The 25,584-nt window shown below is 28.8% G+C and overlaps 2 protein-coding genes across 4 annotated transcripts; one reads left to right on the top strand and one right to left on the bottom strand.

The window, feature by feature from the left end:
* Nucleotides 1–5,432: 5,432 nt before the first annotated feature.
* Nucleotides 5,433–7,274, bottom strand: LOC111675389 (stress response protein nst1). 2 transcript variants are annotated; one of them, XM_023436154.2, is made up of 6 exons: nucleotides 6,982–7,274; nucleotides 6,595–6,917; nucleotides 6,444–6,531; nucleotides 6,335–6,385; nucleotides 5,779–6,260; nucleotides 5,433–5,715 (listed from the first exon to the last, which is right to left on the bottom strand). In XM_023436154.2, exons 1-6 carry the CDS (start codon nucleotides 7,112–7,114, stop codon nucleotides 5,554–5,556), a joined length of 1,239 nt encoding a protein of 412 aa, XP_023291922.1. In that variant the 5' UTR covers nucleotides 7,115–7,274; the 3' UTR covers nucleotides 5,433–5,553. The 2 variants fall into 2 exon arrangements, with proteins under 2 accessions (XP_023291922.1, XP_023291923.1); XM_023436155.2 differs by having other exon boundaries at nucleotides 5,785–6,260.
* A 1,753-nt stretch (nucleotides 7,275–9,027) lies between these two features.
* LOC111675380 (rap1 GTPase-GDP dissociation stimulator 1) lies at nucleotides 9,028–25,372 on the top strand. 2 transcript variants are annotated; one of them, XM_046953872.1, is made up of 5 exons: nucleotides 9,028–9,140; nucleotides 9,249–9,629; nucleotides 22,297–23,214; nucleotides 23,276–23,662; nucleotides 23,726–25,372. In XM_046953872.1, exons 2-5 carry the CDS (start codon nucleotides 9,623–9,625, stop codon nucleotides 24,334–24,336), a joined length of 1,923 nt encoding a protein of 640 aa, XP_046809828.1. In that variant the 5' UTR covers nucleotides 9,028–9,140; nucleotides 9,249–9,622; the 3' UTR covers nucleotides 24,337–25,372. The 2 variants fall into 2 exon arrangements, with proteins under 2 accessions (XP_046809828.1, XP_023291904.1); XM_023436136.2 differs by having other exon boundaries at nucleotides 9,029–9,629.
* Nucleotides 25,373–25,584: the final 212 nt, after the last annotated feature.

Genomic DNA, 25,584 nt, shown 5'->3' with positions numbered 1-25,584 from the left:
CGTGCGCACAAGGTTTACATGGACACACAGACAGACAGACGGACATAGCTAAATCGACTCAGAAAGTGATTCTGAGGCGATTGGTATACTTTAAGGTGGGTCTAGGACCAATATTTTTGGGTGTTACAAACTTCAGCACAAACGCATAATACCCTCCCCACTATAGTGGTGTAGGGTATAACAAGTATGAATGTCGGGCGTAGCCGACCATATGATACCCTACACCAGTCAGTATGTATGTTAAAAATGGGGATTATTTAAAAAAAATAAAGCATTTGGTTTATTTTTTAACTTCATTTCGGAATATTTTTACTTTTTTTGGCAAAAAAAGAGATTTTTTAAGAGGGCTTAAAGGGGAGTAGGGCAAAATATGGCCCTAACCTTAAAAATGTTGGTAGGGGGAGTAAAGTCTTCTTCAATATTATTTATGTAGAATTTAAAAGTGTTATTAGTGTTTGTAAGTGAATTTTGACCTTTAAGTCATTTTCTGAAGGGGAGTTTGTATGGGGGACTTTTGTTAACATAATGGATCATTTAAATTAATTATAATCCAAAAGGCCATATATGGGGGGTACGGTTGTATGGGGGCTAGTCGAAATAATGGACTGATTTTAACCATTTTCAATAGGCTTTTCCCTGGGCTAAAAGAAGCGTGTGTGCCAAATTTCATCCAATTATCTTGAAAATTGCGGCCTGTACCTTGCGCACAAGGTTTACATGGACAGCCAGCCAGCCAGACGGACATAGCTTAATCGACTCAAAAAATGATTCTAAGCCGATAGGTATACTTTAAGGTGGGTATAGGACGAATATTTTTGTATGTTACAAACATCAGCACAAACCCAATATACCCTCCCCACTAAAGTGGTGTAGGGTATAATTAACCGATGGTTCTCAGATTTTTGAAATTGTTCTCATTGTTAAAAAAGTTTCAAGAGTGCATAAATCGATTATTTTAAGCTTTTTGACAGATTGGGAAATTTTAAAATTTTATTGACATTTCATGCGTTTAACAAAATCTAAAACTATTTAAAATACATTACTGATCAGAATTTTGATGCAAATATTTAATTTCGTTTACAACTGATGTACACTTTCATAAAAATGTATTTCTACATAATATTTTTTGGGATAAATGCATTTTTTATGCAAATGCATATTAGGTCCATTTTCTACATTGTTCTCTATGTTTAATATACTATATTGTAAGTGCATTACTGATAAGTCTTTAATTTTACCCTACAAAACTTTAGTGGGGAGGGTATATAGAAAATGGTTAAGATCAGTCCATTATTTTACTTAGTCCCCATACTTCAAATAGGGCTTGTAAACCTTGTAATTAAACTACAGGTCGCAATTTTGAAGATAACTCAATGAAATTTTACATGGTTAACATCGGTGCATTATTTCACCTAGCCACCAATTGGACCCACCGAATAGGGATTTTAAGCTCATAATTAAGTTTAATATATTCGTATGTCGACAAACAACTGCAAAATCAAGTTTTATACTAGCCTTGATGACCCTTATGAACTCTATAATTAAAGGGCCTTATTTGACCCTAGCCCTTATAAAAATCTGATGAAAGATAAATTTCAACTTAAATGTTTTATTATGAAAACTAAATCACATTTTACATTTTGTTATAGTCGGCGTCGCCCGACTATAATTTCTTACTTTTATAAGCGGGTAAAAACTGTATTTTGGTACTTTTTTGCACCCTATATATCTTTTAAACCAAAGAACATACAAAAAATATTATTGACTACAAACTACAAATTTAGTACTCTTTGGATATTTGGATGTTTAAGGGGTGAAAATTGTACCTATTTTTGGTACTTATTGCATAAAACATTGTTTTTGGTTTATTAAAAAATTACTTTTTGAATTGTCTATAATATTGAACCTAGAAACATAAAATTAAGCATATATGGCCCGGATTAAGTGAGATCCCGAAAAAGGGGTGTTTTTGGTACTTTTTCGTTTTTCAAAAGAACTTTCTTTAATATTGATCCTAGAAAACTGAAATTAAGTATATATGGCCCGGAATAACAGATAACCTGTAAAAGAGGATTTTTTGAATTTTTTCGTTACTCAAAAAGAACTTTTGGAATTTGGCCTGGAGTAAGTCGGAACCGACAATAGGGAATATTTGGTATTTTTCGTATTTAAAAAGGTAATTTTTTAATTCTTTATAATATTGAACCTAGAAACATGAAATTAAGTATGTAGAGTCCCGATTAATCGAGAACCTATAAAATGGGACTTTTTGCTCCTTTTTTGTTCTTAGAAAGGAACTTTTTTGAATTTTCTAAAGTATCGAACCTAGAAATTAAGCATTTAGAAACATGAAAGTGAGAACCGATAAATATAGTTTTTTGGTACTTATTCGTTTTCATAAGGTCCTTTTTAAAGATTTTATAAAGTTGATCCTAGAAACATGAAATTAAGCATTTGGGGCACGGGGTAAGTGAGAACCTATAAATGGCAATTTTTTGGTACTCCAAAGTTGTATACCTTTTTGATTTTTTTGTAGTTTTCGAGCAAATTTTAAAAGCTACACATATATTTTAAGGATGTAATGACCATATCCATTAGACCGACCGTGATTTTGTTACTATCTCAAATTATTTCTAATTTTTAAAATAACTTGATATATCATAAATAAAAAAATTAAAAAAAAGCAAAACCGTACATATCGAGCCTTTTCTGAAAAATGGACGTAAGCGACTTGATTTTCGATTTTCGTTTTTATAGAAATTAGCATCATCTCTGAAAATTTCATATCTATAGATCCAATGGTTTCAACTTTACAAGAAAAAGAAATAAGACGTTAGTACACAATTATTTTCTGTTTATGAATTTTGTTTTTTTTGTAAGCAAGGTGTCAGTAACGTCTAAATTTTCTTTTAAAATATATTAAATTGATAGAAAAATTTAAACAAATTAATGTATTAAATTAGTTTGTGAATGAAATGCCACACATCTGAGTATAATTGTAATAAATTCATGAAATTATCACTATACCATTACAATTTTTGTGCTAAAATTTATAATTTTATATAACTTTTTATGAATTTAATCAATTCTAATTACTAATTACATTACATTTATGTTATTACCATTTGACCAACTCTTATATTTGGTTGTAAATTTGTGGATTTCGGAAGGCGGACCTGTATATGGACTCTTAATTAATCAATAGTCCCAGAATTTACTTATTTATTCAATATAAGGCGAATTGTACTACAATGTATGGATATTAATGTGGACATCAGGGTGTTTTCCAGAATGGTCTTTAATGAGGTATTTGGTCAATTGTGGACCGAGGTCTATAGAATTTAAACGCGTTATTAGTTTTAAAAACAAATGTTTTTTGTAGAATTTCATCATACCTTTTTAATTTTTGAATGTAAACTTATTTTCCTTAATGGAAAAAAATCATTGTCTTAAAGGATCCATATATGGAGGCTAGGATCAAATATTGCCTGATATCTGTAATACTTCCCAACATAATTTTCAGGTATATATAACCGACTTCTGCAAAATTTTGTAACGATTGCAACATAAACAACATATTTATTAATGTTTTAAATATTTCCCGAGAGGTACTTGTATTGAGGCTCAGTGAAATCATGAACCGTTTTTGCCCATTATTAACACAAAACAATATTTGTCATCAATAATCATTTTTAGAGAATTTCATCACTCTAGCTCATAACGTTCGGAACCTATCCGGTTTTAGACGTAACCGCCTCAACATTGTTTATATCACAAAAATTTGTCTCGGCAAAAAAGATGTAAGCGACAAAAAAATCGGATATAGCGTCAATATAAATTCGAAACAAACTGCATCCCATATTTTAGATGTAATAGTATTTATTAACGGAGTTTTGGAGTAATGCCCTCCTGTAAAATTTTGTTTTTGTCGGTTACGTCTTTTGTGCGATAAGGGCTCTATATAATTTAGTTTAAAATATATTTAGGTTGAAATTTTTGTATTAATTATTTTAAATAATCAGAATATTTCTTCTTGATATCTTTGAAATCGGAGAGAAAACCAATTTAAGATATTTTAAGCTATACTATGCTATGTACTACCCAGCAAAAAATTTTGAAGTAGTTCAAGAAGAATGTTCAAGAATATGTTCATGATTACTTTTGTACGTATTATTGTTAATGCATTTTAAATACATGCAAAAATTCTTATAATCTTGTCATTAGTGAAGTCATGAAAAAATGCATACAATTCACTTATGTAAAATTCTATTATAAGAATTGTAAAATTCAATATAATTTGGTATTCTCTTAGGGTTCAAAAGAAACGTGCATTTCATATAATAAATATTAAAAATACCATTAATTTTATTAAATTTTTGTATTTAATATTTGTTAAAATTAAGTCCATTTTACCATCTTGATTAATAAGAGAAGAAAATACCAGTTGGCTGAATGCTTAACGGATTTTAATGAATTTTAAAATAAATATAGTGCACCAATGAAAATTTGCATGAGAATCATCGAATGTTTACTGATTATAAGCACTCATTTTAATAACGTGCTATAATTCCAAATACGAACCCATGCTCGCTAATGTTAAAATCATGCATGTTTCCCTTAAATATTAACCAGTTCCCAGCAAAAAATAATTGATGTCATTCCTTTCAAACGACATCGTAATCACATCCAAAATGCGATTATATATTTTTCGCTTTTATAAACCAAATATTTCCTTACTAATGAAAACCCAGTTAAAAGTGAGGAAAGAGATGTAGAAAAGTCACTACAAATAACATATTCAGAGTACATCAAACTTTGGTAAAAACCCAATGAAATTAACATAAGTATGTCATTTAACGAATTTGGATTATTTTTGACATTCAAATATCGATTTTTTTTGCATCTATAAATAAGATTAGATGCAGTTCATAGTTGTCAAAAATGAACAACATCCATCGAATGACACGCTAATGTAAAATTCATAAGTTTTTCACCAAAATCGGAAGTACTTCAAGTATGTCATTTGTGTTGAAAATTCTACTTCTTTTTCCTAACTTTTTTTGCTGTGTTCATTATCAGTTAAACCCATGCATATACTACTTTTTTGCATGTCTTTTTTTGCTGGGTATATAATATTATTTTGTTTTTATCCAATAGTATCCAATAATCTGACATAATCTAATCTCATTTAGTGTGAGATCGTTTTTTTTTTTTTTTGTTTATCTACTATTCGATTCTAACACCCAAGTCCATTTTTCTCGAATTGCCTTTTTTATTATACCAGTCTTGTAGTAAATGAGCGATACGATATTTGAACTTGATTTTTTTAAGTTTTCATAAAAATATTTTTTTTCAACAACTAATTAGAAAATAATAAATTGATACTGTAGTTTTACCAATTACTACCATTAATTTAATATTATTTTATTTGAATGCTTTTTATGAAAAATATTTAAAAAAAATAATTTTTAATAACATTACAATGCATTGTCAACTTAAAAATTAACTTAATTCTCTACGTCCTAAAAGGTAAGGTGACATTTTCAGGTTCATTTAAAACATACGACGAGGATAATGTAATGGTTGTTGAGGCTGTTGACCAGGTTGTCCCGACATGACCGTATTTTGTTGCCGTGAAAGCTGTTGGGGATCATGACCAGTCGAACTTCGACCTGGGACATAACCCTGTGTAATGCTCGTACCGGGCTTGGTATTCTAATAAAAAAAATAATATTGAATTAAAATACATTCGAAAGTTAAAAGCTGGATTGACGTTACATATACCTGTTGTGGGCCACCACTTATTTGCATAACATTGGGATGTAAAGGCATATTGGGTATTAGAGGAGTGTAAACAACACCCTCGGGCAGTTGATGCGGTGGTGGTCCACCATGTGTTGGAGGTCCATCGTGTTTGACCTCAACGTGATAGCGATCCGATATTTTCTCCATTGTAATTTGGGGTTTCTGTGATTGAACACTTGACACTCCACCAACTCCGCTCCCACCAGCCTGAGGAATCGGTGGCAAATCCAAGTTTATATGATATACTTGCGTAGGCTTTTGTCCTGGTACATCTGATTTGGAAACAGGCACAGATGTAGGCGGTAACTCCAAATGATAACCTTGACGTAGTGGTAAATTATAGTGGCCATAAATAATGGTTGGACCTCTGGCATCTGGCGGTGGTTGTGGAGGGGGCGCATTGCTTGTCGTTTGATAAAATAATGTTCCCGGAGTTTGATATTGTGTATGTGGTTCTGGAAGTAATAATAAAATATATATGCATAATGGTTTGAAAAAAATATATATTAATAAGAAGAATTAAACTCACTATTCCATAAGACTCTAGCAGAATCAGCACCACGACGGACTTCTTCATGCTCTTAAAAAAGTATAACGATATTTATTTAGACAAACTACAAATTGTTTTCTGGACTTACTTGGCTGGGAATAATTTGTTGTTTTGTAATATCCCTGTTGTGTGGGCGAAGGACTACGACCTCTTTTTACGGGAGCATTACTTGGAGGCTGAAAGAATAATTTTTTTTGTAAATGTTAGCAGAATAGCTTTATTTTTTTAAGGTAAAGTACCTTTGTCAAAATGGGCATTTGATGATGTTGCACTCTAACTGGTGGTAGAAATACTTGTGGTTGTGGTGCACTTGCTTGTTGAGCTTGTAAGGCCTGTATTGCATACATTTCATTGTCCTTTTGTTGTTTCTTGCGATTTTCATCTTCATTAAGCACTTTTTTTAATTGCAGGAATAATTGTTGCTTCTGCTTGTGCAAGTCATTCAATTTCTTTTCCAATTTTGAAATTTGGCCACGAGTCTCCTCCAATGTCATATCATTTTGACGTTCTCGAGCCTCACGTTCTTTGCGCAAACGGTCTTCTTCTAATTTAGCTTCAAATTCTAGAATTATAAAATATTTTGATTTTATAGGTAAATATTTGTATTTTTTTAGTCTATAGATTACCCTCCTTTTTTCTTTGCCGTTCCTTGTGTATAAATGACTTTAGGGCTCCACGAAGTTTTTCTTCGCGTTCCGCTTTCGCTGCTGCTTGTACCGCCGCATTCGTGGTGCTATTTGACCCCGAAGCGGGCGGCATTTTGGAGTTAAACTTTTTTTCCGTAATTTTGACGATTTTTTCAAACAAATTGAACAAAATTAATATAAAATAAATCTTCTTTTTTAAAGAACTGCAAAATTTGTAAAATTTCTGTAAACTCAGCAGCTGTTCCCAGAGACCTACGCCGATAAACAATAACAACGGCGACTGATGAAACAGTTAATTTTGGTGGCGGCTTACATATGACTCTAAGCCGGCAATGTTTTTAAAGTGTTTCGAAAGAGTATACTATGGGAATTAATAATTGAAAAATGTCCATTTTTAGGAATTAAAAACAGATATAACTTTTGTAGTTTAAAAATAAATAAGAATATTTATACACACATTGAAGATTGTGAAATATTCTAAAATGTTCGGAGAGTGTCTAACGTGTTCGAAAGAAAATAATAATGTCAGATATCGTGGTATTCAGTGTGGCCAGGTCTTAAACATTTTTGAAGCTAAATCCTATTCAAAATAATGCTAAATAGATTTTTAAATGCAAAAAATGCTAAAATTTTCTTTTAATGATATGAAAAAAGTTTCACTATAATTATGAAAAAATAAATTAAATAATTAATATTTACTAAAATAAATAAAATGATTGATTTATGGATTAGTATAAATTTTAGGGATTTCACAGTATATATATTTTTTTGTTTTAAATTTTAGTTTTTATTAATTTTTATATTACATTTACAATTGTCTTCTACATTTTTTCTGTACTCAGCTATTTAGGAAATCTTTATTAAGCGAAACAGGTGTTGGACAAAACATAGAGGAAAATCCTTGCGCCTGGCCGTAGGCCGTCTATTCAGGAAATCTTTATTAAGCGAAGCCGGTGTTGGACATAACATAGAGGAGAAAATCCATGCGCCCGGCCGTAGGCCGGTAAAGATTTACACACAAAAAAGTTTCAGCATAAATATTATAAACTGCTTTAATAGACAAAAGTAAATAATAAAAAAACAAAATCTAGAAGCCATGTCTTATATTTTATATTAAAATTTTTTTTTTTCTTTTTGTTAAAAATATTTGAAATTTTCTTTGGGTTTTTTTATTCCTTTATGTTTTTCAGATTAAAATCCATAAAATGTTAGCGAAATTGGTCGATGTTAAGGTATTTTCAGACTATAATACTGAGTATTAACACACTTCAAATTAAAAATATTATGAAAATTTTTTCGGATTTTCAAAAAATCAATCCGAAAAATACATTTTATGTTTACACTATAATATTTGTAATATTTTTTATCAAATTTTTAATTGTTTAAGCACTTTTCGTTCTTATTTTTAATGTATTTTACACTTTTTGTTTGTTTTTATTGTATTTATAAAATACATAACGAAAATAAAAAGTTTTTGAATTGTTTTAAAATATTTATGAATACCGACCGTATGCCAAAAAATCAGTAATATTTTTGAAAATCAAATTACAAATTATTTTTAGACTAGAAAATTGTATTATGATACAAACATTTTTGACAAGTATTAATACTCGGTATTGTAGTCTGAAAATACCTTTATGAAGAATAGATGTTTTGATGTTTAATATTTTATTTTTCAACTTTTGAACTTGTTTTTTTATTATACAAATAGGATTACTATCTACTAAATATGGAAACATTTATAACATTTCATAAATTTATAAATAAATTAAATCCAGATATGAATTAATTTTTTCTGTATAACTACACATATGCAGAAATCATTATTGGATTTTCCTAATAGTTTTAAATTCAAAATAAATCCGAATTATATGAGTTTAAACCAAAATATCATTGAACATACCCCAAATAGTTAGTTGCTTAAAACTTTCCAACACTATTGATTTGATACAAAATTATGCAACCCTGAGGAAGCGAAGAGGAAAAGTAAAGTAGATAACACAACAGAATTGGAAAAAATTGACATTACGTTTTTTGTTCTCGATCCTCTTGGAGGTTTTTTGCTCGCTTGGAATCGTCGGATTTGTTTTTTCTTCATTTTCAAAATATTTTGTGTAGTTGTACATAACTATTTGAATGTAAATTTATTAAACTTTGCTAAAGTAATTACAAGAAACCAAATTCATTAATAATTCTTCTAGTGTGCTAAAAAGGGGTGTGTTGTGTTTTTTTATTTCTTTTTCAAGTGACAAAAGAGTTTTCGGATAAAAAGATATTTTTTATATTATACCGGAAAAATAATGTAATGCCTAAATAAACATATACATAGGTAGAAAAAGATAACGCAAAAAAATAATACAGAAATTTCAAAAATAAAAAATAGGGCTAAAACAAACAAATAAACATAATTATAATACATACTAACAACAAGCAGCAAGCACGAGTGCAACGAAGCGTTTCTTCACTTTAGTGCAGCAGCAGCAAATACATACAGTTTTCACCATCATCCAATAAAAAGAGGAATAAAGACCAGACAGGCAACATACCAAATTAATACAAAAATAATAATAAAAAAAGAAAAAACTCAACCAGCTAGCAAGTGAACCAAAGAACCTGAACAATGGCGAGTAAGTACAATTCCAGACATTCTTATTTCACTAAAATAAACTCAAAAAGAAAAGTTATTCTTTATTTTTATTTTATTACATACATATTTTATTTTATTTTTACTATTTGTTATTTTTTTCAATTAACTTTAAAAAGGTGATGAATGATAAACATATACACCAATGCACTCGCTACATTTTTATAGTTTTTATTTTTTTATTTAGTTTTTGTTTAATTGTGATTTACACATTTAACTTTGTGTTTATTCTTCTTAATATAAACAACAACTACAATAACATTAAAAGTATCTTTTATGAAAACGAATTTATTGTAGTTAAACATTACATAGTTTCCAATTCCACTGGTTTGTTTGAATGCTTTTATTTACCATAAAAATTATTGGAATTAATATTGTCCAATTTTTTTATATGATAGAAAGTAAATTTTCCAATTGGATTGTTTATTCTTTAACAATACATTCAATATTTAAAGACATTGTTTAAAAGTGACTTGAAGAAAAGTAAACTTAATATTACAGTTGAAAAATCAATATATTGTTCTTGCTTCATTCTCCATCATCGTTGTAAGTCAACCAGACGTCCAACTCTGTCATCATATGGTAACAAATACAAAAACACCATACTTCCATCCTAAAAATCTTGAACATTTATACAAATTTATATATATGTACGTTATATGTACGTATGTATGTGTGTTTGTATATCCCCCACCCAATGTCTTTCTAAACCTTTTCTCGCATCAACGCCGCTCATCGTCTAACCCCTCCTCAAAACTCGTTTCATTTTATAATGATCCTATGTTTATCCAACGATTTACAGGATTCTCTCTTGTTTTATCTTATTTATATTATATTGTATAATTTACATTCATAAAACATTTTCTTGTTTACATACAGTGGTGTTTAGTTAAATAGAAATATCTATCGAATCGAAAATGTTGTGTTGTTATAGGTATCAATGCAGATTTTAGACATTTATAAACGTTAATGTATAGTTCACTGTAGGACACCGGGTAGGACAATTATTTAGATTTTTAAGATTTTAGCATTTTTAATTATATACGTCTATTTAAAATTGCAATATGTACCTTATTTAAAATTTGCTGAATTATTTTTATAACTCGGCTATATTGATACAAATTTGTTGAAACTTACAATCGCAAAGAGGGTAACATTATATTTCTTATTTGGGTTATTTCTATATGTTCATATAGGCCTCGTATGTAAGTTAAAAAAAGTATGAGATTGCTAGTTCTTTGCCCACAACTATACAAAACGTTACCACAATGAAATATACAAACAAAAATAAAAAACTCTTTTTATAAGACCTTTTCAAAACCATTTGCTATAATCAGTTTTAACAACTTTTCTCTACTTTTTTGTAATGTTACTCATGTTGGATAAGTTTTTTTTTATTTTATTTAATGAATCATTTAACAAATTCATAACAAATTTTTGATTCTTAAATAAGGATTGAACTGAATAGACATGAAATATGTATATAAATTAAAATAACTTAAAGTGTAGCTTAAGTTTTTTATGAACATTTATAAATTTATAAATTATTGTTTTTAATAGAATTTTTGTTTTCTTAAGTAAAAGTTTTATTTTAACTTCTGTTTATAACTTTTAAAACATTTTTATGTTTGATAACAATTTGTCTGAAAATTTTTGTCTTAATATAAATTTATATGGTAATATTAAAAAAATACTTCTTCTTGGAACTACTTTAAAATTTTAAACAATTCTATTTTTGTCCGAAAAATATTGATTATGCCGACAGTCATAAAGGTTTAAAATCGTCCTCGTAAATTAAAATTATTGTCGAATTTAAATAAGTAATATTTTATATAAATTAATGTTTAAATAAGATAACTTTTAAAAAGGACAAACTTTAATATCTAAAGATCACAGTACAACAAATGTGGCTCAATTGCATGTGGGTCATAAATTTATTCAAAGTAAATATAAGCTTATTCTATGTAATCTGCGTGAAATGAATAGTAACCAAATTTACAAAAGTTAAATAAAAAGAAATAGGACACACACACTAAATGTGTAAAAAATCTTTGCCTTTTTACACACAAAAAAACAAGGGAAACTCATATTTTTTCATAATACAATGGGTGGTTGTATACATATTCTTAATGTGTACGACAAATCTTATCGGTACCAAAGTAAAATAAATATTAGGTAAAGGAAATTGTATGTTCCTTAGATTTAAGAAAACTCTAATCTGCCTATCATTTTTAATGGAAAATTATTAAAAAACTTTATGTTCTCAAATTATTATTTAACCACAAGTAGAGAGAGATTATAAATATTTTAAATAAAAACATTACATGAATCATTTACTTATATATATGTATGTTTGTATTAGGGCGGGTTTTTCAGATAAAAGTAATCTACATTCTTTAGTTAAAACTAGTTTAAGCTATGATTTGTATTTTTTAGTAATCAGTAACGTTACTTATTATCTTAGTTTAACTGAGTGCCAATATAAGTGAGAAAACACAATTAACAAAAAATAATGAATTTGGAAGAACAAAAACTAAATATTTTAAGCAACTAGCAATTTTCTGTATTGTCTTCTGAATATTATTATTGTTTTAAATGTTCATTTAAATTTTTCCTGAAATTTTTCATTTTACAAAAGTAGTATTTGCAAAATTATTCATTGTTTAAGTTCTTAACTGAAAACATACTAACTGATTTTAGATATTAGTTGAGTTGAAAATTCAATGCCAATTAATAATCACATTAGTTAATCAATAAATACCCTACACCATGAGTATATTTTTAAAATGTTTATTTTTCATAAAGAAACTTTTATGTTGAATTTCACCTTGATTTCAAAGTATTTAAGCAATTTATTGTTAAAAACAAACATGGGCCGATCCTCGGTAAATTTGGGAAAAGGATATATTTTTAAATAACAGTTTTGTTGAGTTTCATTGCGATACAAAGGGTTACAAGTCAATTTTAGACGTTTAAGACATTTTTAAAGAGGGATTTGTATAGGGGTTAATAAGGGCTGATCATTACGAAAATCTGCAGTGTCATTTATAATTATATAAAACTTATTTGTGCTAATTTTTAGATAGATAATATTATATTTTCAACCATTTTCGTCCCTGCACCGAAAAACATGCTTGGTAAAATTGTTATCAAATTATCTTAAAAATTGCGGCCTGTACCTTACGCACAAGGTTTACATGGACAGCCAGCCGGACAGACGGACGACGGACATTTCTTAAACGACTTAAAAAATCATTCTGAATCGATCAGTATACTTTAAGGTGGGAATTGGACCAATATTTTTGTGTGTTAGAAACATCAGCACAAACAAATTATACCCTCTCCACTATAGTGGTGTAGTGTATAATAAATTTTATCTGACGTTAATCCCCTTTAATGTTTTTAAGTTCAAGGTTAAAATTTGCTGTGTTAGCAATTGTAAATGTAATATGTAAAATTTTTAAAAACATCAATTTAAAGGAAAAAAATCCATTTTGAGGCCTCCATAATTTTTAATGATCGATAAATCAATAATTTTTTTGGATGCTGTTTACACTTGCATTTCTTTCCCAAGATTAAACCACCTTCAAGAGAATTATAACTGACGTGAAAATGAACATCACAGTTTTTTTTTAGATTTAAGCAACTTTCTGAAATAATTATACATCACATGACTTTAATATTTTAATCTTTAAAAAAAGGAACAACCTTTGAGAGAGGTTTAACCTTTACTTTAAACCCAATAGGTAGGTTTTATGACTTAAAATTGTATATCCTAACTTTATTTTAAGATGTTTCAAAACCAGGTATGATGGAGAAATTTGAGATTTATATTTTAAAGTTTTCTGAAAAAATGTTTGTTCAAAAATAGCAGCGCTTACAGATGACTTTTGAGACTCATCGATCTATTAAATTTGATGAAGTCTTTGGCTTCACTGCTATAGAATGCTTATACGAATATAAATTGACCATTCATTATTAAAGCCCTTAGGTGATCACTATTTCTGAAGAATCAAAAGCTCTGGAGCGGCAACTCTCCACTTTCTTCTATTCTGAAGGTGCGGCGACTCTAAACCTTCTCTTCTGAATGGCAAGTGGAGAAGTTTGTAAGGAGAAGTAACTAATACTCACGCATGCAACTACATAGACCGTATTACTTTCATTGAAAGGAATTGAGTAGGGAAGAATGATGGATGGAAGTTTTCCCAAAAGTCTGAAAGTTTCAATGACCCTATTATGGTCTGAGAATTAAAGCCTATAAGCTTGTATTCTGTTATATATTGGCGCCAATTTGAAATTAAATTTTTTTCCCAGCCAATATTTACGACCACCGTTTAATCGAGAAGGAAAAATACTTAAAAGCTTTAATAGAAATTGTTGCCAACAGCACATTGTGGATATAAAGGCATGTGTAGCTCTTATTATCCCGCCACCCTCGCTAGCGAGACATACACAAACTGTAAAGGAATCATACACAAAGGACCAATTAAAGTAAAGCAACAAACATAAAATTGTTTCAATAGGAGGGTGGTGATGGCGGCGATTTCGATAAAGGGGTGGTATTGTGAGGTGGCAGTGTTGTGTTGTGCTGTTCTGTGGTGCCATGGTAAGGTGTTGAAGATATTACATCTTATAAAAATAACAACAACAAACAACAGCAATAACAGTCTTAGTCATTTGGTTAGATAACAAAACAGGAAAAATATATACCTATAGAAAAAAGCACAGTGAACACGAAATAGGAATAGAACGAAACGAAACGACCCTTGAAATGCGTCAAACACGCGTCTGTATTATGACAACAAATTCAAAATGTGGCAAAACATTCTATATACTTACATTATTGTGATACAGTCAAACATTGAATTACAATCTCTGTTTGTCTGATGTTATGTCCTTATATCCACATACCCTTATTTATGTTATTTTTCTTTTTTTTTTCATTTGTATGCTGTAAAAAAATTAGTGTTGGAAGGGGAAGATTACAATATTATCAGTTTAAGTAACTTACGCTACTGATAAATGCGTTAATTTTCACTACAACGTGTTTTCATTACACTACATAACTATAGTGTGTTTGAACTGATATTTGTAACGCATAAAAATATCGTTCCGCTCACACCAAACATATACCATTCAGCCTTTCACCGATTATCATATAGACCGAGTCTTTGGATCTAGACTCTTAAATTGGTATAAATAAATTTAATTTTATTAAATTCTGTTAAGATCTATTATTGAACCTAACTGTTAATACAAGATATTTCATAAAACATTTTTGTACATTTATAGCTTTTGTTTATTATTTTTAAAAACGTTTGTTGGAATTTTTCTATTCTAAATTATTTCTTATTCTCCCTATTCTATTCATTCAACCATTCATCCGACCACATTTTTCATTGCGTTTTATTTACTCATAAACATAAACAACACACCAAATTGGAAGTTGGCAAGTGTATTGTATATTCAATGATGGCATTGCTTTATGCCGGTGAAGATGAGGAAGGTGGTGGTGGTAAACAAGAAAAACTTATGACAACAACTTCATGAGTTGTTGAAACGTTAAATTAGCAAAAGTGTATAATAATGTCTAGAACTACGGCAGCAGGCAAAATAATAAAATGAGAAAGAAAATAGGAATATTGATATTGTAGCAACTCGGAATAAAATAATGTCACTTGGTAACACGCACTTGATAATTTTAATGTTTCTTTGTATAAATGACTACATTTTTATTTTGTGTTGGAACAGGTAACAGATGTCAACAATTGCATTCGTTTAAACAATATATTGATATCTCAAGTTCAATTATAAACAGGATTTTGTTAGAATAAATCTGTGTATACAATTATTTTGACCTAAAACTATTCTTTTACGAATTGTTCTAACGATGAGCAGGTATCATATAATATTATGGAATAATTCAACAAAATTTGTATAGTTTAGAATCATACATGGGAGTAGTTAATTATATTATAGCATTAAATTGAAAAAAATTATAATTATTTTTTTTTTCATTAGCAGTATTTTGTCTAATGGTAATGGTTTTTAATGAAACGATTTCATTAGTAATTATTTAAAAATAAATTTTCATTACAATTATTCAATGGATTTTAAAAATGTTCGAACATTAGTTCTAATTTCGAAATTAATTTCGAATATCCGAACATTATTATGTATTGTCATTAGGTGAAATCATGTATGGCAAATTTCAGCACATTCGGATTAGAAAAACTATTTTTATTTTAACAGCTTTAAAAATTTTTCGAACACGAGTTCGAATTTTTGAAATTTTTTTTTAGGTTTTATGACACAGAGATTAATTTAAAAACATAAAAAAATTTTCGAAAATAACTTCGAAATTTCAAACTTAATTTCGAATATTCGAACATTTTATTGTATTGTCATTAGATGTACTTATGACTGCAAAATTTCAGCCAATTTGGGCTACGTAAAATGGTTTTAAAAGCTTTCAAACTTCGAATCTTCGAAAATTTTCCTTAATATATTTTTCGACAATTATAAATACTAATTAAATTCGTTTTTGAAAATTCATTATCAAATTCATTACCATTATCAAAAAAAGTTATAATGAAAGAAATATAATTTTCATTAAATGGTACTTAAAATATTTTTCATTACAATTTTTTTATAAATGGTAATGAAATTTTAATGCTTAATGAAAAATTCCCATGTATGTTTAGAATAAATAAAAATATTAACCCTGTATTAATGAAATAACAATAAAGTAACAGCAAGTTTGTATGGAAAAGATGGTTAGAAATCTACGTATCCACGTATAGACAATTTTTCTCAGATACAAAACTACTTACAGACGATTGTATTAAGTACTTTCCTAACATTATATTTCTTCCTATTTGAAAGCGGGCATGATAAATATTTGTCTTTAGTATAATCTCCGTGTAAGTATAATGATCTAATATGCTATTGTGTAAGCATTTTAAAACTTTACTTTTTGTCCCAACAGATGCGAGTTACTTAATAATTCGTCGAAATAGTATTTTATAAGTGAATAATATCCAATTTAGTTGATTCTTAGTTTGATCCATACGCTTGATCTGGCCTATGGCTTTGTATATCAATACTAATTACTCGATAATTCGTTGTTATAGTATTTTATAGGTGAAGAATGTATGTCGTTGATTCTTAAGTGTGCACTCTGGTTAAGTTCATTATATGCCACCAGAAATTTATCCATCCGCATATAGTTTTTACATCCAGTTATTCAAAATTTGTCTAAGTTCCCATTTTTTGTTCTGTAAAATTGATTTAGCAACTTAAAGCACGTTCTCGGCATAAACGACTAAAGCGACACGAATTATGTTGATTTATATCACCATATACGTTAATCCATAAAGTTGTCGTTAGGACACTTATTAAAATAATTTGATGTTCTTTCTGTTTATTAAAAAATGCTAATTATTATATAATTGATCATCTTTTAATAGCAGTTGTAGTGTATCATACAACTGCAACAAACTGAATGTTACCTTTGAATTTAAGTAGTTCTCATTTTAACATTGCTGTTCGTATATGTAGTTTAGTTTTATTTTTACTCTAATAAAAACTACAAATAACCAGGTAGTCAAATTTTTCATACAAAGTGTTAATATAAATATGTTAACTAAAAGCATTAATATAAACAATAAAAATATTTTTTGTATACACAGTTTTAAAAAAGTTTTCATTAAACTACTACTTAAATAAAACACTGTAAAAAATCATGCCTAATATATACAAAAATATCGTACATTCTACGAAATGCTACGTTGTTTCGCACCAAGAAATTGTTTCGTTAACAATTTATTTATTTTATATTATGAAAACAAACCTTAAATTATTTTTATTTTATAAAAAAAAATTTTTATTGTTATGTTTAATTCGAAAATTTACGAAAAAATAATCGTAATAAAAAATATTCGTAAATTACGAAAAAATCCTAACTTTCGTTAAAGGTCCCATGCTTTTACGGAAAAATAAACTTCTTGATTTATACGAAAATATATTTTACAAAAGGGGTTAACTTAAAAATATTTTGTACTTTACACGAAATTGTACTATGTTTTAAACTCAATAGCCAATTGGATTGGTGGGTTTTATGTCTAATTATGCTTATGGTATATAGGTAATTAAAATCTACATTTCATCTAAGTTGAATATTAATTTAGAGAACTTTTTTAACGTGTATAATTTATTTAAAATCATGTATGTAGATACATTTTTTGCTTTATTTTTTATCAGTAATTGACATATTATGATGTGCGTATAAAATAAAATAAATCAATATTGATAAATATGAACGAACAACATTTTTAAGAAATCAAAAAATTAAAATAAAATCAGTTGAATTGTGTTCAGTTGTATGCCAAAAACGATTTATTATCACAGATAATTATTAATTTTAGCTTTGTGTTTGTTGTGAAAATTGAGAATATTTAAAATTAGTATTCGTTCATAATCATCTTGTATATAAAACATTTTTGCAAAATAAAAAATATTTGTGTTATTCTTCAATGAAACAAGCTGCTTTTAACGGAATGCATGCAGGAGAGAACGATACATCATGTAAAAACACAAATCTCAATCAAAATACATACAACTACGATGACGACGAAAAGGAAGAACAACAGATTATTGATATGGCGTTGATAGAAATGAATAATGGGAATTATGATAAAGCCATCTCACTTTTGGACAAGGCTAAGCAGCTGTACGCTAGTACAAGAGCAGAGGAGTTACAGGAATTAATAATTAAATTGCAAGCAAATGCATTCCAAGGTAGCGAAACAAAAACAACAAACAACACAAAAACCCCATCTTCTGTTCGTCAACGTAAACATTCTAATACGGAAGCAAAAAAACCATCAGAAGAATATAAATCTCAATCGGACTTTACAAGTGAACAATTAAATTTGGTTAAGAAAATTATTCAGTGCAAAAACTATTATCAAGTTTTGTCGGTATCTCGTGAGGCCACAGATAGTGAAATAAAAAAAGCTTACAAGAAGTTGGCATTACACCTACATCCCGATAAAAATCATGCTCCTGGTGCCGTTGAAGCCTTCAAAACCCTGGGTAATGCTATGGCTGTATTGACAGATACCAAAAAACGTAAAGAATATGATTTATCTGGTGGCGATTACATAACATCAAATGGCAACTCATCAAATTTCTATAAGAGCACTTCATCTTATCAACAGTATTACAGTCATAGTCATCAACATCATCATCATCACAGCACTTCGGAGAGTTCGTTTAGTGGCGGTGAAGAGTTTACCGCTGAGGAGTTGTTTCATATGTTTTTCGGCAACTATCCTTCATCTCAGACTCATTATCGTCGTCGGCCATATCAGTCGGCTAATCAACGACAACCCCAAGAGCAGGGTCAACAGCCAAGCTTGGCATTCGGTTTACTACTTGTAATGATACTGATGTCAATGTTTATGTCACTATTCTCAACAGATCCATTATATAGTTTATCACATTCTAGGTAAGATATCACCACATACACACGCATACATATATACATATGTAGTTTATATGCTAGACATTTTCATGTTTATTGATTCGATAAACATATTTTAATACTTGAAAATATTTAGAGATAGTTTTTCTAAATTGCGTACTTACATGAAAATATCTAAAACATATAATTGCAGGTTCTTTTCTTCCCACAATATAAATCACTTTTTATCTTATTTTTTAGCAAATATAATGTACGTCGTCAAACACAACATTTATCTGTTCCTTATTATGTTAAAGAGAATTTCGATAGTGATTATCAAGGTTCATTAGCGCGATTGGAAAATTCAGTTGAAGAGGATTATGTCTACACTATGAAACAACATTGTTTTCGTGAACGCAGTTATCGTAAGTTAAATAACACGATAGTTAATTAATTTTGAATCAATACTTTTCATGTTATTTTATATATAACACATTTCTGTTTCAATTGCAGGTGAAGCAATGATGGCACGTGCTCGCAGTTTTGGTAGTCGCGCACAGTTTGCTCAGGCTCAGGGTTTAAAAATGCCATCCTGTGATAATCTATCGAAAATTGGCATTACACGTTATTCATTGTATTAAAATATTATGTAGTAATTATATATATTCAAAATAATATTATGCATACATATTGAATCATATAAGCGATTTAAATCGACGCAATATACTTTTATTTTAAATGTTTATTTAAATAAATCTTAAAAAAATATTAAAATATCTCAAAAAAAATTAACTACATGATACATGATACAGTATTATGTTTTAGAAATGAGTTATTAAATAAATAAATATTACTATGAATGTAATTATACATTGTTTGGATTTAATTTGTAATATTTACCACAGTTTACTACTTGTAATGTTACTATTACGAATTACTTGATATAGGCTTGATGTTGATCCCAGAAAAAAAGTGTTTAAAAAGATGTATTATTTTCATCAGAACTGGAAAGAAAAACCTATGAATGTTACATACGCTTTGAAGGGGTGTTGTTCATTTTTGGCAACTCTGAACTACATGTAATCATAGTTTCAGAAGCAGTAATAATACGATATTTGGATATCAAAAATAAAACACATTCTATTCATGACACTTATGAAAATTTCACTGCTTTTTCACCAAACCTTGATGTACTTCAAAAATGTTATTTGTAATGACGAGGATGCACTAAGTAAGGTGAAATCGTTAAGGCAGCTGATTTTTATTTGTTTGTTTAAAAAGTGCTTGGTTTGTGTCAAAATAAATTAATTTATTTTTAATCCAAAAAAAATTATATTTGTGTTTTCAAAGCAAACAAAATAAATTTAAAATTATGAATCAAAATGTTCATAAAAAGTTTTCAAATAAGAAAATCCAAATGAAGAAGATTTAAAACATTGTTCTGCTGCAGATACAAGCTAAATGTAACGACAGTTTTGTGGGTAATATTTCGAAATACACAAGAACTATTTCTTTCCAATGTTTATTATTTTTCAATTTTAGAAATTTCATTTTGACAAAACCCAACTCTAGACAACAAAAAATTATTGTGTTTGTTGCCGAAACGCTCCCACCTTACTTTTTACATCATGGTAATGACTTTTCTACATCTATTTTCTTACTTTTAAATGGGTTTTCATTTGTTAGGAAATACTTGGTTTATAAAACTGAAAAGTATTTAATCGCATTTTAGATGTATTTTTTGCTGGAAACTTATATACAGATTTTTTATAACATTTCAAGAAAAATTTAGATTTATGTAAAGTATGCATGATTTTTAAATTTCTAGAACTTTGAAGATTATAAGTTTATGCGAATATCAAAGCTAATAAAAGCTTTATTATCAATTTTTAAAAACATATGTAATTAAACGAAATTATAAAATGCCTTAAAATAAACAAAACCTAACTTTCGAAACTATGAATATATTTCGATTTATGACAGTTTTTAAGTAAATAAGCGTTATGTACATATATTTATTTCTATATCATCAAACTCTGTTAAGGACATTTGCTTTAACATATCTTTTGCAAATACATACATACATACATACATACATACATACATACATACATATGCATGTATGTTTTGAATGGATGTAATGCATTTTTGTCAGTGAGTTTGTTTACATTAACACAATTTTAAAAGAGAAAAAATAAATAAATACTTTTATGTACAACTACATACACTAAATATTTAGTTCTTTTTAATATAATCATAGAAGATATTCGTATAAATGTACATACACATGTGTATTAGGGTCATAACCAAAATTAGGACCTATCATTACGTAGAAGTGTTTTGAAACTTGTTTCTTAGGTCATTTTGTTTCAAAAACCTTAAACGGCAAATCGATTTTCTAAAACCATTCTCAAACAAATTTTCATAAGTTTTTAATAGTATTATAGGTATATTTTTTACAATCTAATTTTGAAAGGTGGGTAAACCGCTACCCCTATCCTTAACTTATCTCCGTATAGATGTTGTGGTCAAACAACGACACCTGTTTATATCGAAAATTTGCAGTTTCGTATTAACAAATTTTAAATTTTGTTAAGAATAATTATCAAAAACTTCAAGTCATTTTTCGCGGAATCTTTAGTAAAACTACTATACACGTTCTTTTAACCCTTACTGTACATTATATGTATGTTTATATCCTTAGTTTTGTGCTATTTCCGGTTAATGTACTTATTTTAGGTTGAAAGCAACAAAAAATATCACATATAGTATAATAATGTCTTTTTACAATAAAATAACAACTTTTCTAGTTATTAGTTTACCATGCCGTACCAGTTCAACATTCAAGTCATGCAACATAATGAAATTCTTATAACGAAATGGGATCATAAAAAATAAGTACAAACTTCTCATATTTGTACATACTGAAAACTTGAAGAAAGTTTTAAATTAAATGTTTACAACATTTTGCACTAAAATATAAATAACTTAAGTAAATAAAAGCACCGTTTATAAGTTTTGAACTCCTTGATAGATGTTCATAATAACATATTAACCTCATATACATATATCATTGAATATAGGTTAGTTTTTAATTTATTTAGCTTGATGTTTTTGTTTAAGATTACGGTTAATGAATTATGAAAATTAACAATGGAATAACATAATTTAAACTTAATTTCAGGTGAAATGGATGAACTTATCGAAAAGCTTAGAGCTACAAATGTTAGCCCCACCAACACTTCAGACAACACAACTACAATTTTAACCGAAATATCTGCCACAAAGGATCCAAAACTATTTGATAAACATGATTTGGCAGAATTCTTTTTGAATTTGACACAATCGAACAATGTGAATGTACGCAAAGAAGCAGCAAAGTGTATAGCGGAAATAACCAAATCCGAAGTACAACGTAAAAAATTTACAAAACTTGAAATAATTAAAGTCTTTATCGATTGTCTGCGTAATGTGAATAACGAAACAGAAACAATGGAATTGCCCATACAGATCTGTAGAGCTCTAGGTAATATTTGCTATTTGAACGATGAGGCACGTGATATAATACTCGATTTAAAGGGTGATGTTGTTCTTATCAAACTGTTGGACATCACAGATGTTAAGGATAAAACGAATGCTTTGCAGTTTATCAAAGTACGTGGTGGCCTTTTGTCAAATTATTTACTTGGTGGTGAGGGTTTAGCAAAACGTGCCATGGAATTAGAAATCATGCAAAAAATTCAAAACATTATTGCCATTGGTGTGGAGAATGTTGAAGAAAATGAGGATTTGCTGTTGAATACTCTGCCCCTAATGAGCATACTCACGGAAAATGTGCCCGATTTGAATTTCGATGCCAGCCTAAACATACAACTATCACGTATACTGGCTGCATCAACAAATCCCGACTTAGCGGAAATGTGCCTTGAACTTTTACATTATCAGGCAGAGAATGATGATGTTAAATTATTGCTAGCAAAAGATGGCCTTTGCGAAACTATTTATCAGTTGCTGGAAAAATATAAAACTTTGGCGAGTACAAGTGAAGCCAGAGCACTAATGAAATTGGCCTGTGAACTAATTGTCTTAATTCTAACTGGTGGTAAGATATTCCAGAGATATTTTTAAAAGCATTTCTAATATTTTTATTATTTCTTTGACAGACGAATCTATGCACTATTTATATTCTACATCATTGCTTAAGAATATGGAAGATTGGCTGGATTCAGATGATGTTGATCTCTTAACTACTGGAGTTTTGGCTTTGGGGAATTTTGCACGCACAGATAGTCATTGTATTCATATGGTGGAAAATAAAACTATGAATAAGCTGCTAGAAGTCTTGGCGAAAAACAACGGCGTCAAGGATGATGTGCGTCTGCAGCATGCACTGCTGAGTACTTTACGCAATCTTGTGATACCAAAACCAAATAAAGGAGCTGTCATACAAGCCGGTCTTGTGGAGACTATACTGCCAATGTTGGAAATACATCAACCACCGGTCGTTTTTAAACTACTAGGTACACTCCGAATGACAGTAGATGGCCAGGGTAAGTAATTCGATTTTAAAAAACTGTTATAAATTAACAAAAAATATATATGTTTTTTTACAGAAAAACTTGCTTTGGAACTATTAAAAAATAAAAATTTAATTGAACAATTAGTACATTGGAGTAAGTCTTCCGATTATGCTGGTGTGACGGGAGAGTCATTACGCCTAATGGCCTGGCTTATTAAACATGCTTATCTTAGTAAAATCGCCTATGCGTTACCACGCAAAGGTGATGCCCCTGCAGAACAGCTGGTTGATAAAATACCACCCATGGAATATGATCGCACCAGTCTGAATGAGTTCATAAGCAATGATTGCACCATTGAAGCCATGGTCAATATGTTAACATCTCAGCATTTGGTAATGCAAAACGAAGCGCTCATTGCCTTGTGCATACTATGCGTTGTTTATCTAAGTTCGTCTAAGTCCCCGCCATCAGATGAACATGCCCAGCTGTTGCAAGATGCCTTCATCAAATATGAAGTGGGTAAGAAACTAGCAGAACTGATAAATAAATCTTCAGACACAATGACAAAAGAAATTGTCGAAAATCTCGAGAATTTTACAAATCTGCTGCGTACCTCTGACAAACTAGTTGCACACTTGGAACAGCATAACATAAGTGAACTACTCAAGTCGATACCAATACTAACAGAATATTGTACAATATAAATTATGCTAAAACCACTACAAGAGAAAAATCGATCGAGTGTTGCCGAATTTTGAGTGAAATCAATTAATATAAGAGAAAAATATATATTACAGTTCACACTAATGTTGCAATTTCAAAATTTGTTAATTTTTTACTTAAATTATTACTTTTTTTGTTGAGGCAGCAGTGGTGGATTAGAAAGTGATTATAATGGATGCAAATTTAATATTCACTTAGTTTTACGTTTATGAGATTTAATCGCTTATTATTATTTTACTTACTCTTCTACTTTTTATACAAGTACTTTTTTTTACAAAATTTACCAACTATATTTTAACCATCCAAAATATATTTTATTTAAAATGGAATTATTTTGTTGATAATATCCATTGAGTGCATTTAATGTTGTTTAATATAATATACTTCATATGACAAAATTTATGTTAATGTTTTTCAATTCTTCCACTGACGTTGTTAACTATTGGTCTTAATAAAGAAAGCAAAATAGTTTATTTTCATAAAATTCTCATATTTAGATTGGCTTAATTGTGAATAACAAAAAAGCATGCTAATTGCAGTTCGCGAACACATATATTTGTTATAATCCTATCAATTTATATATAATGTTCTTTTAAACAACTTGTTTTTATATTGAATACACACACACTGTTTTGATAAGTAAGACCTTTTGTTAATGACAATTGTAGGATGTTTTATGTCATTGCAATTAACATATAGGATTGACCTTTTTCCCTTAAACTAAAAATTCGCTTAAGTACTTCCATTAATAAAAACGTTATCCTTTATCTGAATGTTATTTATGAGTTATAGAAATTAAAATCCCTTTATATATTTAAATATATGAACTACTTATTTGAATATTATTTGCAAAAACTAAATAAAGAAAAAGAAACAGTGGTAGTAACAATCTTAGGACAACGATTCAAACATTAGACTTGTAGTTTTTAAGCATAAATATATAGAGATACAGTAAATAATGAAAAAATTACACAAAAAACACGATATCCCTCGAATCATAACAAATATAATAAACAATTTAAAAATGTATTTAAATTATCAGTTACCAAGAAAAAAGGCAAATAAGCACAGTTTTTTTATAACACTTAAATATTTTCCAAAGTTTTTAAAACATAAATTACCAATGGCATGGTTATATTTTTTGCAATTTTATATAACTATATAAGCAGAACCTAATACTTTCCGTGATTAAAATATTCTTAGAATTCTGTTAGAGGAAATCGAAAAGT

Source organism: Lucilia cuprina, chromosome 6, assembly GCF_022045245.1.
Source record: "Lucilia cuprina isolate Lc7/37 chromosome 6, ASM2204524v1, whole genome shotgun sequence".
Lineage (NCBI taxonomy): Eukaryota > Metazoa > Arthropoda > Insecta > Diptera > Calliphoridae > Lucilia > Lucilia cuprina.
This window is presented reverse-complemented; position numbering and strand designations above follow the sequence as displayed.

Excerpts from the sequence above, each read along its gene's own strand:
- LOC111675389 (XM_023436154.2), bottom strand. The coding sequence starts at position 7,114 with ATGCCGCCCGCTTCGGGGTCAAATAGCACCACGAATGCGGCGGTACAA. Across the intron at positions 6,532-6,594 it reads AAATGCCCATTTTGACAAAG|CCTCCAAGTAATGCTCCCGT; the intron begins GTACTTTACCTT and ends TTATTCTTTCAG. Across the intron at positions 6,386-6,443 it reads AACAAATTATTCCCAGCCAA|AGCATGAAGAAGTCCGTCGT; the intron begins GTAAGTCCAGAA and ends TACTTTTTTAAG.
- LOC111675380 (XM_046953872.1), top strand. Across the intron at positions 23,215-23,275 it reads TGTCTTAATTCTAACTGGTG|ACGAATCTATGCACTATTTA; the intron begins GTAAGATATTCC and ends TTTCTTTGACAG. Across the intron at positions 23,663-23,725 it reads AATGACAGTAGATGGCCAGG|AAAAACTTGCTTTGGAACTA; the intron begins GTAAGTAATTCG and ends GTTTTTTTACAG.